Below are 20,823 nucleotides of genomic sequence, written 5' to 3'. Positions count from 1 at the left end.
GAGGTCTTTTCCTTTAAAAGGAGAATGGGATCTAGGAGAATGGAAGAATCACATGACTGAGCCATAATATGTAGTGTTTAAGAGAACAGGCTTGTCCAGGAGCTGGGCATACTGGGTTTGCATTTAAGCTCTACAGTTTGACCAGACCCATATTCCAAGTCATAGTTTTCTCATCTGTAAAATGAGAGTAATTAATATTCCTCCTCATAGTGTTTTTAGAATGAGACATCTCATGAAAAGTTTTAAAGCACCATATCTTATAGTATTATTGCTGCTGCTGCTACTGACTTTTCTTTCCTAAGCATTAGTGGTCTCTATATTGTGGGAAAATGAACAACAACAAATTCTAAATCGTATTCTTCCAATTAAGCCTAATGGGTGGGAAGGTAGAAGAATGAATGGGCAGCAGTTCTAGTCTTTTCGAACAGAGTACCTCCTCTCTAATATCTCTCTCTATGGAACTTCTGAGGGAGATTTTAAAGGGTTCTACTGCTTAAAAACAAAAAAAAAAAGTTGGAACTACTGTTGAAAGATTGAAGGAATGAATGACTTAAAACACAAACTATTTCTTCTCTTAGAGGCAGCTGAATGCTGCTTTCCATAAGTGGGTACATATATTGGTAAACATGTGGACACACATATTTTCATCATCCTGAGATAAATGTTTCTTCCACTAAAAGATTTTTTTCTTTACTCCCATGCAGTAGTGCAGATGATGGTATGAATGTGGGGATTTTGGATATTTTTGGATTTGAGAACTTTGGGAGAAATTCATTTGAACAGCTCTGCATAAACATCGCCAATGAGCAAATCCAGTACTATTTCAACCAGCATGTTTTCGCTCTTGAGCAGGTAATAGTGAACTCTGAAGTGATTAAATCTGATGGGGAAGGTGTCTGCAAGCTGCTCACAATTTGAAGCAGAAACCCTCTTAGGCTAACAGATTCTAAGGAAAATCCACCAAAGAAGCAGTCCTGTCAAAATAAATAGCCTAAAGTTAGCCTGAAAAAAGTCCTGATTTCTGTGGAAAGTTACATTTCCTCACTTGAGTGGAGCTGATGACAAGCTAGTTATTTAAATATTGCTTCCAAACTATTTCACGCACACTGTCCAAATTATTACATTCTCTTCTACTTTATTTAACAAAAAACATCCATGATTGTGTCCAAAATGACACAGGATGATCTTTAATCAGGGCACAGGTTCTCGTTCTTAACTCCCAAATAGGGCATCTCCACCCCCCCCCCCCACCCTCATCTCCTGCACACCAGTTCCCACAGTAACTTGGAAGGGGGTATGTCTCCAGGGCAGGAGTAAACTATGTTCTTGGTTTTCTCCAAATGGAAGTCATTCTGCAATGAGTTTAATGGTAAGTAAAACAAGATGTGAAGCTGATGGGCCCAAAGGCTAGGGGACCTTCCCCTTCCACCCCAATTTCTGTCCCAAACCCAAGACTATCCTGTATGAAGTAGTGCAGCAATAAAACATTCTGACTGAGCCTTTGCTTTAGTGAAGACACACACGCTGTACTGTGATTACATAAACACAAAAACAGGAAGAAAATCTGTATTGTTTTTTTTCAGTGGAATTGGATAAATCTGTATCACCCTCCTCTCCCCTCCCACTCTGCACAAAATTTGACCTCCTTTCACTCAGGGCTCCTTGCATTTATTTCCCTGGGAAGTCTGGAGTTTTCTAGTTTTGCAGTCTGATTCCCTTGCAGAATCCTAGAATGTAGAAGTCTGCTTTTTTTTCCTGGTTTAAGCCATGTTTTATTTATCACTAAAATAACTTTTTCAGCTTCCTTTCTATTCGATGTCAGTTTCTAAATTATGACTTCCCAAGTTGGTTTTTGGAAGACAGCACTGGCCCTTCTTTTGCTGGCTTCAGCTGCCTGCCGCAGGTTGCCTATGGGTCAGACTTAAACCCAAAGTTTTAGCAGTGTTGTATCAGGAGAATCTTTGACTACACACATAAAACTGCCTGTATTCCACAGTCAGTGTTGTAAGGCTATAGAAGGCACGTGCCAAAGCAGCCTGGTGCTATGTAGACCAGTTTTGGGCTTAAAGAGATTCACAATCCATTTTCCTCCAGATGGAATATCAGAATGAGGGCATTGATGCTACACTTGTGATGTATGAGGACAATCGCCCACTCTTGGACATGTTCCTCCAGAAACCTCTGGGACTGCTTGCGCTTTTGGATGAGGAAAGTCGATTTCCCCAAGCAACTGATCAGACCCTGGTTGGTAAGTGTCTCTTGGGAAAGGCATAGTACACTCAGGAGAGAACTTGGTTCGTTGGTATTGTAAATCGGTATTTTGGCCACTTGGTAGTTTATGCAAGTGTAGACCCTGTTTTTAATGAATTGAAATTGTCAGCAAATGTCCTGATAGATCTTTGTCTTAAAGAAAACTCATCACCAAACCCTCCTCACTTTCCTATTGCTGCCTATTTCCTATCATTTTTATACCTTCAGCTCCCTTATTTCCTATAACCAATGCTTGCTTCCCCTCCTTTTTCATACCCTTCTCTCATATCTCTGCTTGGATCCCATCCATTTCTAGTCTAAATTTGTATAGAAGACCCTTCTGGTTTCCTGGCTTCTAGCTTCTTGCTTATCCCCTCTACCCTAGACGTCCCAGCTAATTTAGTCTTTCTAAAGCCACCTTTTCATTAGGTTACTATTGTCTATAAGATGCCGATAAGACACTTCCTCCTGACACTAATGGCCCCCCAATCCTCTATCCTTGTTCCTCTTGACCTTCTTCTCTAATCTTCAGTGTTGCATACAATCCCATCCCTTACTTAGATTGTGAGATATTTAGGGCAACAAAACCCCAATAATCTTTGTATCCCTTTAGTGCTTAGCACAGGGTGGAACAGAAAGTTTCAAGCCTTTTCCCCTGATAGGAACTTGATTGGTGGGAAAGATTCACTTCTAGGAGTTAAAATTGTCACCCTCAGTGGTTTCCTTTTACCTACAAAGTAATCAGAAGTTGCCGTGATAGGTTTATACCAGGGTTGTTTGCCTTCCATGGGATCTTCATGGTTCTTAAGCTAATTGGCTAGAGTTCTGGTGTCATCAGTGTCCATGCTGGGAGTTCTTAGAACAGAACAAGAGATCTTAGGGTATAGCCTGATACTAAAGACAACACAAAACAAGTAAATGAAGACTTGATTGTAAGCCCATTTCAATGGAGCATTTTTCTCCTCTGTTGTACGTATGATGATAGTATCAGGCTGCCCTGAAAACCCTTACTCTGGGTTACTCCTGGCTCAAGGAGCACCTCTTTGTTTGAAGAAGCAAACAGTTCTCATTGTAACTTTTACACATGAAAATCCACGCAGATAAATTTGAAGATAATCTACGATGCAAATACTTCTGGAGGCCCAAAGGGGTGGAGCTATGCTTTGGCATTCTGCACTATGCTGGAAAGGTAAGGCAAGTGTGATTTACTAGGCCTGAATTTGACAAGGGGTAAGTGTTCATACTACCCTGTCTGTGCTGCTCACAAAATTGCTTGAAGATTTCTTTCTCTTTTTAATTCTTCTGAACACCTAATCATAATTCCCAAACTTTCTCAGTGGTTCTGCTCACAGAAAGTCGCCCCTGGTAAAAAAGCAGTTTCTTGCTGGGGTGGCTATGGAGCTTCCATCTGCTTCTCACCTGAGGTTTGTCCTAGAAGTGACAGCTCTCCAGAGAGAAGATACAGTGTAGCGTTTGCAGTGGTTAGTGGACAATGTGTATATTCTGAAGTCCCTTGGAAATGTGCAGGTTAACAGAGGAGGGTTAATATCATAGTGGGGCTCAGTTTTTAGCACTTTAACTATATGTGGCTACAGGGCACCAAAACTGTCTAGATAAAAAGGGAAAAAATTCTCTTTGATGTTAAACTTGTATAACACTAACTGAAATTTCCATCTTTCTTAATTTATGCCTCAGTTTCATTTCAAGTTCCTGAAGCAGAGGAGTGACTAATTTAGGAAATTCTCTGGTTCTGCAGCCAATAGCTCTTTGCTCAGAGTTACTCTCAAAGGAGTCGTTGGAATCATAGCTCATTGGTTCTGGTGGGGTCTGCTGAGGACCTGGGTCCCACAAACAGGGTAGGAGTCCAACAAAAGGCATTTGGGATTTTGTTCATTTAAGATTTGTTGAAGTTGTTTTTTTATATTCATATCATGGTGTTGAAATTAATTTTACCTGACTGGAGGTTGGTTGAAAGGCAGTTCTAATATAAGCAAAGAAGATTGTGTTTCTCCCCACATAGCGTATAGTATCTGTTTTGAATCTTTGTTGAAATTGCAACTCAATTTTTAACTATTTCAGACCACCTCAGCACTGATGTCTGACCATATGTTAATGTCCCCCATGTCTGGGATACCCGCATCTATCCTGATCTCCACCTCCCATTCCTGTCCTCTTCCTTGCACCTCCCTGTCTCTCTGTCTTTTTATACCGATTTCCTGTTCACCCATATTCCCTTTCTCCCTTTTCTCCTTCCTTGATTTTAAGGGGAAAAACAAGATCGTTTTCTTTGTGGGCTCAGTGCCCTTTCCTGAATTCATTATTTCTCTGGAATGTTCCTTAAAATTCCTCTGACCTGGATCCCTTCTGTTGTGAGAACTGAAAATGACTCTGCATCCCTAAGTGATCACTCACATGTTGTGAATGCCTTCGGGAGCAGCAAGAGTACAGTTGATGATGAGCACGGAGCCCAGACTGCCTGGGTTTGGAAACCTGCCTGCTACTTGTGAAATATGTGACCATGAGCATATCATTTCAGCTTCTTGTTAAGCCTCTGTTTGCCCACCAGTAAAATGGAGATAGTAATAGTATTTACCTCATAAGGTGGGTGCTTTCCGCATAGTGGCCAATATATAGTGCTCAGTCTATTTTCATAGTTATTCTCACGTGATGTATCTTTGATATGCCTCTATTCCTCAAAAAGCACCTGACCAAGAAGTTAAGATAAATTGGCCTGTCAAAAATTACAGTTTTTTCCTCCTTATCTCATGGTCTGGATTTAAAAGCGTGGCTGTGTCAAGATAATTTCTCTACATTGGTCGATTAATGACTAACCTCAGACAGCTTTTCCAGTGTCACCAGCAATGGATGATACTGGCTAGTTTGCTATTTGCTATTCATGTTGCAGGTATTATACGATGCTTCTGGGGTTCTTGAGAAAAACAAAGACACTCTCCCTGCTGATGTGGTTGTAGTCCTGAGAACGTCAGAAAACAAGCTTCTGCAGCAACTCTTCTCAATTCCCTTGACCAAAACAGGTACTTGGAACCCCCTGACCTCCCTGGATCTGATGCTTCTACAAGCACTGCTGGAGTTTTCTTGTTAGTATCTGAGTACTTTCAGGGCTACACTACTACCATTTTTAACTTTAAGCAGGGGTGAAGGTCTATTCAACTAAATTCAAGAAAAGGAAAGTGATATTTTCTTTTGCAATTTAATTGTACAACATTAGTGTATATATAACACAGAGATACTTTTATAGCATTAACTCAGACTTCTCATTTTCTCTGCTTGCCTCTTTTCATTCTTCCAGTTATAAAACCGTATATTATCATTAATTCATGCTAAGCCCTCTACAGTGGTCTCAGTTTACCTAGAATTTTTGGGAAGATTATTTCTGTTCACATTCGATTCTAAGTGAAAGGAATGTGGTAAATCCAATGGTCGTCCAGTCATGGGGTCCTCAGAAATCACCTGGTCCAATTCACTACCCAGTCAGTGACCCCACCCCACCCCCCACTCTCTTGACCAACTTAGAATAGGTCCATCATCACTGGCCTACCTGCTTGGCCTTTGCCCACTCACAGTCATCTTCTGCTTAATGGCTTTTGTTAAGCTGCTCAGTCAGTTCTCAGGATTAGAAGCAGGAAATCAGGGCCAAAGAACCGAACTTCCCTGTCTTTGCTGTTTTGCCAAATAGATTCCCATTCTTTTTTTTTTTTAATTTTTTAAAAAATTTATTTATGATAGTCACACAGAGAGAGAGAGAGGCAGAGACACAGGCAGAGGGAGAAGCAGGCTCCATGCACCAGGAGCCCGATGTGGGATTTGATCCCGGGTCTCCAGGATCGCGCCCTAGGCCAAAGGCAGGCACCAAACTGCTACGCCACCCAGGGATCCCCTAGATTCCCATTCTGTCAAGTTCCTTTGATTTACCTGAGATCTGCTGCCTTTGGTTGGGCAGCTCACTAGGTCTTCTCAGAGCTTTCCTCTCAAGGGCATTCTGTTTTGAGGGTTTGTCTGGAAACAGCTGCGGGTACACTTTTGTGAAAGAAGGAGGAGAAGTCTCTTTATTATTGTTCATAATTTCCTTTTCTTTCGTCCCATATCCCTCTTGAAATCATTGGAAACCATGTCCAGTTTGGGGCCTTTGTATCCTAAAAGGGAGTGGCTGCCAGGTCTGATTTTTAGCAACATGCAAAGGAATGAAAAGGTTGGCTAAGAAAGAAGCCACAGTCTGCAACCTTTGCTTCATCTTAATTTGGAAAGAAAGATGAAACCAGTTCTTAACTTTCTTCAAACATGCTCCTTTAAACAAAAATAGTAGGGTGCCCATGAGAAAGCTTCCTCTACCTTTCTTTCCAGACCTCCCTTGGGCAGAGCCAGGATTTGATTCATTATCTCCTTATGAAGATATTTACCCTCAAACTGGTTCTAATGAGATTGTGCATCTTACGATGAAGGTCAGAATATTAAGCTTCTAAATTTAAAAATATCTGTATTCTATATTTTTTGGTTTTAATGTAGGAGAATTTTATTGGACAGAAGTAGTTTGTTTTGTTTTTGCAGAAATTACAAATATTTGTTTCAGAGTGGCCAGATGTGAGGAGTTCCTCACCAGACACAGGTCTTATCAGGCATCTTATGTACAGGGCAAAGATACAGCCATTATTAATACCCCTAAAATGTACTCTTTGAAGTAGAATATATCCAGATGACCTGTCAGCTGGCACTTAAACTGTCTCATAAATATGAGTAACAATTTGTCAAAAATGTTCAAAACCTTGGAATCTCCAGTTTTTCAGCTGTTGGCAAAATAAAAACAATTTCTCAGCTTGGGCCACTAGGTGGCGCGAGGCAAGAAATCAAGCTCTGCAGCAAGCCTTGTGTTTGCCCTTGCCCGCCTAAAAGGGGAAGGAACAGAAACAAAGAGCTAACCTCTGCCTTTTTTTTTTTTTTTTTTTTGCTTTGCTTTTTACTTTTCGCTTTTCCCTGAAGGAGTGTTCCTGCTTTCTGAATCGTGTAACCTTTTCTGAATCTTGTCTTCAAACGGAATTCCACACCTCCTGGCGGAAACAAAGTGACAAAGAAGATTGGAAACAAACATGTTTTCCTTCCTTGTATTCCTGAGTCACATTTTGTGTATAATAATTTTTTTTGAAATTCATTTGAAATAATTTATTTTGAAATCCTAAGCTTTATTTTCTGCACATTTTGAGTATAGCTAAGAAGCCAAAGAAACACATCAAAACTAATAAGCATGATTCTGTTTTCTTTTTCTGAAAGTGTTCATATAAAAATGCCTTCAATCAACATGTATAGAACAGCTTCTAATAATAAGACACCAAGACAACAAGGAGGAGATAAAGATAAAATGGCTTTGCCCTAAAGCACCTGGAACTTGCCTTTAGCTTTACTAGAATCTATGTCCTTATGTTGATACTTGCCCTCAAAACATCAGTTCTAAAGAGATTGTGCATCCAATGTTAAAGGTCAGAATATTAATTAAGATGCTAAATTTTAAAGCATCTATATTCTGTATTTTTTGGTTTTGGTATATTACAGCCTTCGAAGTTGGGAGAACCTTACTGGACAGAAATAGTTGATGCTGTTTTTACTGAAATTGCAAATACATGTTTCAGCACGTGTCCCTTATGAAAGCAGACATGTGGGGTGGCACCTGGGTGGCTCAGTGGTTGAGAGTCTGCTTTCGGCTCAGGTCGTGATCCCCGGGTCCTGGGATCAAGGTCCTGGGATCGAGTTCCGCATCAGGCTCCCCATGGGGAGCATGCTTCTCTCTCTGCCTGTGTCTGCTTCTCTCTGTATGTCTCTTAAATAAATAAAATCTTTAAAAAAAATGAAAGCAGACATGTGTATATCTCAGCATTCTGACTGGAAGTGAGGTCCCACACATCCTGGCATTTTGAAAACAAATGTGCCAATATTTTCAATGCATGAGAAACCATTTTCTTGTGTTTTTTAAATTTTTTATCCTGCTTCAGACCCTTAAACACTTGTCTTATTAAAATTAAATGGATCACGAGTTCAATGAACATAGATATAGGTATTTTACAAACTTCTTCAGGAGATGAATTACAAAGAGGAGGGGAAAAAAATCAAAGTTTGGAAACTTTGGAGGCTGATAGCCCCAGACTTTAAAAAGAGGTCCAGGGATCCCTGGGTGGCGCAGCAGTTTGGCGCCTGCCTTTGGCCCAGGGCATGATCCTGGAGACCCGGGATCGAATCCCACATCGGGCTCCTGGTGCATGGGGCCTGCTTCTCCCTCTGCCTATGTCTCTGCCTCTCTCTCTCTCTCTCTCTCTCTCTCTCCCCGTGTGTGACTATCATAAATAAATTTAAAAAATTTAAAAAAAATAAAATAAAATAAAAAGAGGTCCATTGTTGGACTCCTCAGTTTTGAGATAACATAACTCTCTAGGATGTTGGCAGTGCTCTGACTTCTGGTCCCCATGGTAGTTACATGTATGTTGGTTTATATCTGTTATGTTGAACATTTGTTTCCCACACTTTTCTGTACATGCATTCTGTTTCACCGATAGCACTGTTATTTTCAAAAAGAGAGGATGTCTTAAAATGCAAAGAGAAACTTTCTTTTTCCTAGATTTCCTGTTCCATAAAGTTGAGGTTTCCTGGTAAACTACTGCAGCCCTTTGCTTTCCCAGACAGGTATCAGAGAACTGCCATTCCTGTCTGGTTAAGTTAGCCTCCTCTCTGGGCTGCTGGGCAGGTAGCAGTCTCTCTATTAGTGTTTATAAAACAGAAGTATTGGTTCTTGGTCTAATCTATTTTTTAATTTTTTAAAAAAAATATTTATTTATTCATGACAGACACAGAGAGAGAGAGGCAGAGACACAGACAGAAGGAGAAGCAGGCTCCATGCAGGGAGCCTGATGTGGGACTCCATCCCTGGACTTCAGGATCACACCCTAAGCTGAAGGCAGGTGCTAAACCACTGGGCCACCCAGAGATCCCCCTTGGTCTAATCTCTTAAAGAGGTTGAAAGGATTAACCTCTGTGTCTTTGTGTGAAACCATAATATAAAATCAGTGCAAGGAATCAGGTTGACATTCTCCTAGTTCCGGTACCCACTTTCCTGTTCATGTTGTACATCCCAAACTACTGAAAAGGTTAAAAAAAAAAAAAAAACGGGACGTGAAGTCAGGAGGTGTAGAGTCATCAGGAGACTGGGCTCCTCCCAAATCCCTGTAGCTCCCTTAGCAGCAGCCTCTTCTTCTGGCACACAGCGGCATGTGGCAAGAGAGGTGCCTATGCCTGACAGACTGACACACTCTGGTTCCAAGGCACTCACTGGCCATCAGGCACACGGAGGCAGCTGCAGACAATAGGGATTCTCAGACTTACAGGACCACTCTCTTGCCTCTAGATGGGTCACTTCAGACGTGCTGAAATTTTCTTTGTAATCCTTCCTATTGATAGGAAGTTCTCTGAAGATTTCATGTGTGAAAATTTGATGTGGCAGCAACATTGCTTTCTAACCCTTCAGCTGGGACTTTTCAAACTGAATGATCTAGGTAGAAAAACATTAAAAGGAAAGATGTTATAACAAGGTTTCATCGCATATTTTCTTGTTTGGAGAACGTTCTGCTTGCTACTAATAAACTAGAGAAAAGTTCAAAAGGCTCAAGGAAAGAAAGAGAAGAAATTTCAAAAGGAACTTGAAAAGTCCATTTCTGTCTTTGAATCATGAATTCTGACTTCCAAGGAGGGGTTTGGAGTTTTAAAGGAGTTAGGAACTTGGGAAAAAGAAAAAAAACCAAGAGCAGTGCCAGAGTGAATATTTTCTGAGCTTCCAAGACTGGTTTTGTCTCAGAATCTAGAACTGAGTTTGGTTCTATTTTCTCCTATCCAAGCTCTCCCAGGTAGTTTCCTTGGAATTTGATTTGAAGTGAAAATCAGCAGCAAATTCTCTTTGACTTCCACTGGTTCCCCTTTTTATATGGATGAGGGGGGCAGGATGAGCCCTCACATTATATCTGTAAAGGACTAACACCATCACTGCTGAAATACTTGATATTGCTTGTTCCTGGTTCTGTAACTCCCCAAATTGAGCATTCATCTCTTAAGAGGATGTCATTTGGTAACTGTCTCTGAGTTTTCATTTTCCACTTATGGCTTCTCCTCCATACTGGCAGTTCAGAAATGGGTCTAGCAGGATGAGCTGACTCTAAATGAAAGGTTCCAGGGTCACAGACACGGATACTGCTTGCCTCCTCCTGAAACAGCAGCTTTAATGAGCCAACCCGGTCAGGAAGCCCTGAGGGGTGAGTTCCTCCTCACACGGAGACCTGCTTCTATTTAATTTGACAGTGTTTTTCAGTCAGTAGATAATTATATATTCAGGGTCTGTCTGGATACGGTGTTGTGCATAGGTGCTTTCTAGAAGGAATAAAAGAAAATCCCAACCCGAATGGTCAGGGACATATAGTACGAATCCTAAAATGTATAAAGTATGCACAAAATAATGTAAATTCTGAAATAGGCATGTAAATCAATAAATGAGGACAATATAAGCACTGAGTCTATGTAAGTAAATATAGAAGAAAAAAGTCACAGAAATACATGTCAGTGTGCAATAGAACATCTTTTAATTATAAAGACTTCTTAGGAGAGTTTTTTTGTTTTCTGTTTTTTGTTTGTTTGTTTTAATGGAGAATAGAGAAAACTGAGCAGTCTGGGAGTAATGAGGCATTCTGAGCCAGGGCCTACAGCACTGGAAAGGAGAGCTAGGCAGTGGGATATTTAAGTGACTAGGACGTGAGGAAAGGACTCGGAGCAGAGGGAAGGAAGCAAGATAGATAAATGATGACAATCTACTGAGCTAAGGTTGGGCTTCCAATGCCAATCTGAAACACTGTGGGTAGTCAGGATGATCTCCTGAAGAGAAAGGTTTCAGGGTGAGAGAGGAAAACTTGTGCAGGGGTGTTAAAGACTGACTAGGGAGAACCAGGGTACACCACACATGTCTGTACGGAGCCGTGTATGAGTAGATGCTCAATAAATACTTTTACATTCTATATTAGGTCTAGCATCCATTTTGAGTTCATTTTTTATGAAGTATGAGGTTGAGGTTCATTTTTTTCCCCATTGATATGTCGGGTTGTTCTAAAACTATCGAAATGATGGCCCTTTCTCCATTGAATTGCTTTAGCATTTGTCAGAAATCAGTGCTTATATTTGTGTGAGTCTGTTTCTTTGATCTGTGTACTTAATTCTTTGCCAATATCACACTATCTTTACTATTATAGTTTTATGGTAAGTCTTAAAAGAAGTAGTATGATTCCTTCTACTTTATTCTTCTCTTTCAAAATTGTTTTGGCTATTTCGGTTCCTTCACCTTTCCATACAAATTTGCAAAGTAGTTTGTCTATATCTACACAAAATCCTGCAATTTTGATTGGAATTGCATGAAATCTATAGACCAGTTTGGGAATAATTGACATCTTTATTATGTTGAGTCTCTCAGTCCACAAACACAGTTATGTCTGTTTGTTTGGATCTTATTTGATTTCCTTAATCAGTACAGTTGGCCCTTGAACAACATAGGTTTGAATTCATGGATCCCCTTATACGCCAAAGTTTTTGATAAAAATAGTACCATACTATAAATGTATTTTTTCTTCTTTTTGATTTTCTAGTAACATTTTTTCTCTAGCTTACTTTATTGTTAATATATATAACATACAAAATAGTATGTATTGTTCATATTATTCAATAAGGCTTCCAATCAACAGTAGCCTATTAGTGGATAAGTTTTGGGGGATTCAGAAGTTATTAGTGAATTTTTGATCATGTAGGGGTTTGACACTCCAGCCCGTGTTGTTGAAGAGTTACCTGTATTTTGTTTAAGCATACAGATGCCAAGCATGTTTTGTTAGATTTATACCTAGGTATTTCAACTTTTGGAACTAGTATACATTTTTTGTTTGTTTTCAGTTGTTTAGTTAGCACACAGAAATACCACTGACTTTTGTGGATTGACCTTAATCTCCCATAACCTTACTAAACTCACTAGGAGTTTTGTTTTTGCTTTTTTAGATTCCTAGGGATTTTGTACATAGATAGTTATGTTGTCTATAAACAAGAACATTTATTTTTCTTCCCATTCTTAATGCTTTTTATTTCTTTTCCTTGCCTTATTTCACTGGCTAGGACTTCCAGTATAATGTTGAATAGAAATGGTAAGAGGGGAGACATCCTTGCTTTGTTCCTGATCTTGGGGGGAAAGCATTGAGTCTTTCACCATTAAGTATGGTGTTAGCTTAGCTATAGGTTTCATGTAGGTGTCTTTGCACTTGCTGTTACCTCTATCTAGAATATTTCCCCCAAGACATACCCATAGCTTGCTTCTTCATTTTCTTTAGGTATTTTATAAAAAACCTGCCTTTCCTGTTAAAATTTTAACCTACTTAATATTTTATATACATATTTCCTGTTTTATTTTCCTCCTTAGCTCTTATCACTACCTTATATAGCATATACACTTTACTTATTTATCCTGTTTGTTGTCTGCCTTCTTCCACCATAATGTAAGTTCCAAGATGACAGGGATTTTTGTCTGGTTTGTCCATTACTGCATCCTACCTGGCATATAATAGCCATTCAGTTTATGTTTACTGAATAAATGATAGATAAACCAAATCTCCCTGTCCACCTGCAGCTGTTACCATTTCTGTCCCATCCACCCGCATCTGTTGCCATTCCTATGGCAACAGAACTATGTCTGCCCTTATTACAGGCCAGCTCTCTATTTGTCCTATTTCTCCCCTTTTCACTTTCACAAGGACTTTGATCATGCAGTTATTCCTCTTTTCTGCATCATCTGTTTATCCCTCTTAATGTAATCATTCTCATCAGCATAGTGTCTTCCATGTTTTTGACTCCTTGTTATATGTTAAATTGTGTTCCCTGACCACCATCACCAAAAAGATATGTTGGAGTCCAAAGCCCCAATACTTCACAATGTGACTTTATTTAGAAATAAGGTATCTACAGAGGTAATCAAGGTAAAATGAAGTTATCAAGGTAAGCCCTATTCCAATATTACTGCTGCCATTATGAAAAAGAAAAATTTGGACCTAGAGACACCACACAGGGAGGATGCCACGTGAAGATGAAAGCAGAGAGCAGAGTGATGCATCTACAGCTTCTCTTACCTGAACCTCTGAAATAAATTCTATTTCTTTTACACCCTAACAGCTAAAACTACAGTCTTTTCAAAAATGTAACTCTGATCATCTCACTTCCCTGCTTAAAGCCTCCAATGGTCCCTCATCACATTTAGAATAAAGTCCAAACTCCTGGGAGACCTGGGTGGCTCAGTTGGTTAAGCATCCAGCTCTTGGTTTCAGCTCAGGTCATGATCTCAAGTGACCTGAGAATGAGCCCTGTTCAGTGGGGAGTTTGCTTACCCTCTTTCTCCCTCTCAAGCTCTCTCCCCCCTGTTCATGTACTCTGTTTCTCTAATAAATAAATATATCTTTTAAAAAGTCTGAACTCCTTTCCTTTTCTACAAACTCTTGGGGCTCCTGGGTGGTTGAGTTTCTGCCTTTGACTCAGGCCATGATCCCGGGTTCCTGGGATCAAGTCCCACATTGGGCTCCCTGCAGGGAGTCTGCTTCTCCCTCTGCCTATGTCTCTGCCTCTGTGTCTCTCTTGAATAAATAAAATCTTTAAAAAAAATACAAACTCTTACATGATCTGTGCCTGCCCTTCTCTCTGTCCCCATGTCTCGAACTTTACCCCCTCACTTTCTGTCTTCCTTCTATTCCTCAGATATTCCAAGCCTTTTTCTGACTCTGCAACCAGCTTCTCAGTCTGCCTGGAACATTCTGTCTCTAGATCTTTACAGGTCTGTCTCCATATTGTGATCCAGAATCCCACTCAGATATTACCTCTGAAGACAGGCCTTTTCTGTTCACCCAATGGGGAGTGGCCCCACACTTTCATACTCTGTTACATTACCCTTTTTAACTATCTCCATTCAGATATAACATTATCCTATCTATCTATATATCACCGCCTTCCCCCATCCCCAATGCTAGACTATAAGCTCCTTGAGAGCAGAGACCTGATGGGTCTTTATTCACCCCGGTATACCCAGGACCCAGAGCAATACCTAGTACATAGTAAGCTCTCAATAAAAGTTTGTTAAATAACTTGGTAACTCCTGTAAGGTAGAAGCTAAACCTAAAATCCAAATCTTGACTCCCAGTTTAAGGCTCTGTATTAATTTACAGGAGCTACCATAACAAGGCACCACAAATCAAAAATGGCTTTAACATGAGAAATTTATTGTCTGACAGTTCTGGAGTCTAGAAGTCCAAGATTAAAATGTTGGCAGATTTGGTTTCTTCTGATGCCTCTCTCCTTGGCTTATAGATGGCTGCTCACATGGTAACCCCTTGGTCTGTGTGTATATTATGTATCTTGATTTCTTTTTCTTATAAGGACACCAACTATATTGCATTAGGATTCACCCATTTGACCTTAATCACCTTGTAGAGGTCCTGTCTCCAAATGCAATCACATTCCAAGATACTGGTGGTTAGGACTTGAAATATGAATTTGGGTGGGGAATTCGATGCAACCAGTAACAGATCACTAAGAGCTGAGGCAGCTGTTTGATATGAGCCCTTACCTGTGGGACATGTTGGGGCTACACCTTTCCCTAAAAACCCCAGGGGCAGCTGTGACCTGCCAGAGAGTGTTTGTAGCCTCACCCAGTCAGGGAAGGAGAGTTCTGCTCTCTCCCCTTTCCTTTCTCCCTTTTGCCACCCCAGAGAACATCTGGAGAAGAGAAAAGACTCCCCCAAGCCATGAAAGCCATCAGTCTCTGGACTAAAAGGGAGAATGGGAAAAAGAGCTTTGAATTGGTATGATATCAAAAGTTAAATAAGAATGAATCTTTAAAACCAAAAGTAATCTTTAATAACAGAAAATATCTGAAAATCTATGAACTAGGGCAGAAATATGGTTAAGGGAACTGAACTGCCATCCTCACAGAAAGATGGGTCAGTGTGGGTGAGGGAAATGACAGGAAAAGGCAGGTATGTTTCTTGTTTATCCCCAATAAACTGAGATGCCTCCATATGCTGGTTTTCATGTTCTAGGCACAGCAGAAAACCACAAAGTTTTCTGCACATGTGACCCTAGGAGGCTGGCAGTTTCCATCACTACCGGAGATTCCTCCCAGCCCCAGCTTGGAGCAGGTGAAAGTCAGATTTTTGTTTCAGGGATAGGGCAAGTGACACTCAATAGGGCTAGTTACTCATGAATAACAGAAATAGCGAATGTTAATTACATGGGCTCTTCATCTCCAACGATCTGTAATCAGAATTGCAGTTCAGTGCTTGGTCTACCTAGCTATGCAATTCTGTCCCATGTAACCATCTTGTCTACCTGAGAAGACAGCTCCATGAGAACAGAGTATGTCTTCTATTTTATATATAGAACATGTAGTTGGGAGTGTTCACAGTACTTCACAGTTCATACCATTGTCCACATGAGTTCCACTTTCAGGAATTACTTCTGTTCCCCAACCCCACACTCATCATCACACCTTCCATCCTTACCCCTCTCCTGCCTCCTAATCCTTTTTTTTTTTTAATCTCCAAAACTCAGTTCTAGCCTCCCCTCCTCCAGGAAGTTTTGAGTTGGGTCCAATCCCTTGCACCACTGGAATGTAAATTCCACGAGGATAGGATTTTGTCCATGTAGTTATCTCCACTTTCCAACTCCTAGAGAAGCCCCTGGCACATAGGAGGTGCTCAGTAGTCTCTCTCTTCAGGCATGGAGTACTATTTATGACCAGAATTTCCTGTTAGTCCTGAGAGCACTAGAAGCACATCAGAAATATTGGACCATCCTGTGATTTATGGTGTTGGTGGGAAGCCCACTATCATAGGACGTCTATTTTAACAAGTTGTGAAATTCAGAGAAGAACTTCATGTAGAATTCCATAATCTGAATCTAGAACAAGTGTGAAGCCTTGTTTGGAGTCAGGTACCAGAGAAGTACAGGTGTAATTGCAGTTATATCTGGCATCTGAAATAGATTGTTAGCCCCTTTCCAGCTGGAGTGGGCTGTCCCAGAAGCAAACAGCATACACAGAATTAAAGTATAGATTGTTTCAGGAAGAGTGAGATCCATGTACTTGCTCAGAAATGTGGCCATCCTAGGGGCTGTGGGTGATGTGTGGCTAAACTCCCTTACCTTTCTGCCACAACCTCTGCTGCCTCTGTGAGGTTCCAGGAGACAGCGTCCTCTTTTGCTCTCCGACAGGCTAGAGGAGGAAGCAAAGTGTCCCGGAAACAGCTGGACAGCCCTGGGAGAAACTTCACACCTTCTTACCTCATCCTTTGTGAATGGTTTTCAGCTAAAAGCCTTACTGATGACAAAATGTATGTGTAGTGTGGTTGTGGTGGGCAGAGAGCGTCTCTTAGAATTCTCCTAGTTTTTTTCTCCCTGTCCCTGAATGCTTTTAGGTTTTGAATTTACATTTTCCAAGTACTATTTTCTTTGTGCTTAAATGTAAGCAGCGTAAGTGTTTCTTTCCTTTTTAAAAGTTGGCCTTGGGCAGCCCAGGTGGCTCAGCAGTTTAGCAGCGCCACCTTCAGCCCAGGGCGTGATCCTGGAGACCAGGGATCCAGAGTCCCAAGTTGGGCTCCCTGCATGGAGCCTGCTTCTCCCTCTGCCTGTGTCTCTGCCTCTCTCTTTCTCTCTCTCTCTCTCTCTCATGAATAAATGAAATCTTATTAATTAATTAATTAATTAATTAATTAATTTTTAAAAGTTGGCCTTCAGTTTCTTCTATCCCATCAGCTGTGGTGGAGTAAAGAGCCCTGGACCATAAGTCAGGATACTTAGATATAGGTTGCTTATATCCCTTAGGTGTAACTCTCTGAACCAGCTTCCTGTCTGTACATTGAGGGGTTTGTATGAAGAACGTCCCCCAATTAGATGGAACCTCAAGGTCAAACAGACAAGCCCCTAATAATCTCTCATCCAAACCTTCAGTCTGGAGTTTGAAAGCTTTCACTGGGCCCTCTTTTGTTTATTGGTCTGTAGAACTATCCAGTCCAGTGTAATATAAAATGTTCTATTACTTTAAAATGTAAAAAGAAACAGGTTGTCTTAGTCTGTTCAGGCTGCCATAACAAAATACCATAGACTGGGTGGCTTATAAACAACAGAAATTTATTTCTTCCAGTTTTGGAGGCTGAAAATCCAAGCTCAAGGTGCCAGCAGATTCGTGTCTGATGAGAGCCCATTTCCTGGTTCCCAGAGCCTTTCTACTGTGTCCTCATATGATAGAAGGGTTAGGGGAGCTCTTTGAGGCCTCTTTTATAAGGACAGTGATCCATTAAGGGCTCTCTGCCTTCATGAATCACCTAATCACCTCTCAAAGGCCCTACCTCCCTTCTCACAAACATGGTCATGCAGGGGGCTTTGGGTGCATGTGTATATCATCACATTGGGGGTTAGGATTTAACATGTACATGGAGAGGGATATAAATGCTCTACAGCACAGGTGAAGATGAAATAATCTTAATAATGTATCTTGACACAATATATCAAAAATAATGTCATTTAATATGAAATCAATATAAATCTTGCTAATGTGATATTTTACTGTGTTGTACTCCGTTCTTGAAATCTGGTATGTGTTTCATGCTTATGGCACATCTTAATTTGGACTAGCCACATTTCACATGCTCAGTAGGTACCATATTGACAAGCTGTAGCTCTAAAGAATCACTACCATGGCCACAGAAGTGCCTCGTTCCTGCTTTCAAAGAAAAGTGCAGAAATGACATAGAGCTCTTCTTGCTTATCCTCCCAAGGAAAATAAAGTCTTGTTTCTTCATTAAACAATATTTTATTATGTCCAGATTTGACTTGTGACTATTTTCCTGTATTATGAGAAAAATCACTCTTCTGGATTTGCAAAGTTCCATCCAGTATAAGCCTTTAAAAATTTCCCTTGGCTCTCTTTGCAAAGATAGAAATATTCTTGTATCATCAGTAGTAAGAGCAGTGTTTCCCAAAAGGTGTTTCATGAAGCACTAGGTTTGTGGAAGTGAAGAGGTGTGAGGTGAATGAGAGATTTTCATGCTTGGAAAGTGTGGGGAATACTGATTGTGAAAATCCAATACGTATCTTTATTGCAGAAATACCAAGAGATGCCTCTCTAATGTACAAGCTTCCAAAACCAGGAAAATGCTTTTTGTGGAAAGCATCTTGAGGGTCAGGAGTCAAGTGGGACCTGCTGAGGCAATGCTGATCAGAGAATTTTCTCCCTGACTTCCTTTTCCAGGGCAACCTTGTCATGTGGGTTTTAAATCCATTCCCAGAAGTTCCTTGTGCTTTCTTTGCTCCAGGGACCCTGTTGATGCTATGCTCTTGAGAAGGAAAAACTGAGCTCAATAATGAGTTGTGATAATGGCTCTAATATTGGGAACTATTGGTATCTATTGTGAATCAGATCCACAATCTTTCCTCAACACATACTAATAGTTCTTTCATAGCTCCTAAATGTGACAGTGACTGTACATTTTATTTTAAAGTGGCAGTTCAATTTAGAGACATTTTGTTTTATTTCTTTAATGATCCTGTCAAGTATAGCAAACGTGGCAGCTGTGATTTTCTTTTTAAATGGTCAAAAATGCAAGAAAAGTAAGTTCTTCTCTCAGCATCCTTCTCATTCATAGAAAAGAAATATGTTCCCATTTAAGATGAAAGGTTCTTTGCTTTTATTCTATAGCTCATATTGGATAAAAAGTCTCAAGGCCATTTACAGTTTATTAATTTATCCTACTATAAAATCTCTTTATAATGGGGCTTGCAGGTCATTTTAACCCTCCTCCTCCTTTCCCTTACTAAAAGATAACTCCAGGCACTTCAAATCAAATGAATTAGAAACAAAGCCATTATAATTATAATTATAATCTCTCTACTTAGAGATGGATCACAATTTAACACTTTTTCCCCAGGAATTTGGGTCATATTAATAGAAACTGTATTTTTCTCTTTAGAATACAAGACTAGCTTCTGACAGTCTGGTCCATATGTTAGGATCATATAAAAGTTAATCATTTTGCTATGGTGCCAGCTTGTGTGCAAAGAAAAGCTGTAAACCACAGCTGTATGGAGTAACAATTGTGAACTTTACTGGCTTGCACATGTGAGACATCAGTAAACTAAATAAAATGTCACTTAACTGAACTTGAGAGTTGGAAGCAGGAGAGAGGACCACTAAGGTTTTATTAAGGTTTGTCTTTAGTAAAGTTGTTCCAGTCTTTGAGTTTCACACGGGTAGTTCAGGTTACACAAAAACTGAATCAACTGTTTTCCAGATGATTAAGTTTGGCTTAGCCATAACAATAGTAATTGCTTGGTAATCAGTGGGATCACTGGGTGGTTGACCTGGTTTGTTGTGTAAATGACAAAAAGAAAATCCAGACATCATCTAAAATCAATTGTGTTCAATCAGTTTGGCCAGGAGTAGTCCCATCAGTTTCTCAGTGGTCTGCCTTGGATATGATCAAAAACCCCAAAACTACTGCAAAATCTTAAATTAGGCCATCCCAGTTGATGGGCTTTCTTAATGTTGACTGCTCAGTGCACTGCACTGCTGATATCCAACCTCAGGCAAGAAACTTCAACACTCTTTGCCTCAGTTTCCTTTCTTTATGTATTGGGACCACAGCTCACAGGATTGCCACATTAAATAATTCATTTCACACACTTAACACAGTATCTACTACACTGTAAACATTCAGTGAATGTTACAATTCTTGTTTTTATTTTTTAAGATTTTATTTATTTATTCATGAGAGACAGGCAGAAGCAGGCTTCTCACAGGGAAGACTCTGTGATCTTACCCGGATCATACCCTGAGCCAAAGGCAGATGCTCAACTGCGGAGCCTTCCAAGTCGTCCCGAATGTTAAAATTCTCAAATGAATTGTTAACTCTTTTCTGATCTGGAGCTAAGTGATGTGTGGGTATAATCATTTCATTTTTTGTTATTTCTTGGATGAATATTCATTTAGGGATAAAACAAAAATATAGGGTAAAATCAATGGATTTCTTCATTTATTTCCTTATCTCTGGTGCATTTTTTAAAAAGACGGTAATGTTACATGGTACTGTGGTCTTTCTTTCTGTTAAGAGTTTGTGATTTCTGTGTTTTGAAAATAATATCTTAAACAAAAGAGAATAAAATAAACCCTCAAATCTTAAATCCTTAGTTTGTTTGCTTTCTTCTCTAGTCAGCCAACCCAACATTTAATGAGGCTCTAGGCAATAGAAAATTGGATATTCTATAAAACTCTGATTAACCAGAATCCCTAATTAATAACATTTTTGTAAATCTTAAAAGGTATGCTGAAGAAATTGTCATTGAATCAAGTTATTTGGCTTTAACTAAAACTCCTTGGCTAACTAGGACCTCTAGGGGTTCCATGTGGCTCTAATCAAATCCCCTATACCAGCAACATCTGCATCTCTACTCACCACTGAAACTCTGTTAACT

At 40.0% G+C, this 20,823-nt stretch overlaps 1 protein-coding gene across 13 annotated transcripts in view; it reads left to right on the top strand.

Moving 5' to 3' along the window:
- Positions 1-20,823, top strand: part of MYO3B (myosin IIIB) — a 425,769-nt gene that overhangs the window by 191,387 nt on the left and 213,559 nt on the right. For all 13 annotated transcript variants that reach the window (XR_012023941.1, XR_012023944.1, XR_012023942.1 and 10 more), the window contains 4 exons: positions 705-852; positions 2,095-2,248; positions 3,351-3,439; positions 5,156-5,285. Coding sequence is in view for 9 of the 13 variants with exons in the window: in XM_072811357.1 (XP_072667458.1) it covers positions 705-852; positions 2,095-2,248; positions 3,351-3,439; positions 5,156-5,285 (521 nt within the window). In the remaining 4 variants the exon portion in view is untranslated. The remainder of the gene's footprint in view (positions 1-704; positions 853-2,094; positions 2,249-3,350; positions 3,440-5,155; positions 5,286-20,823) is intronic.

This window comes from Canis lupus, chromosome 34, assembly GCF_048164855.1.
Source record: "Canis lupus baileyi chromosome 34, mCanLup2.hap1, whole genome shotgun sequence".
Lineage (NCBI taxonomy): Eukaryota > Metazoa > Chordata > Mammalia > Carnivora > Canidae > Canis > Canis lupus.
Note: the sequence above shows the minus strand (reverse complement) of the source record. Positions and strands in the feature narration are given on the sequence as shown.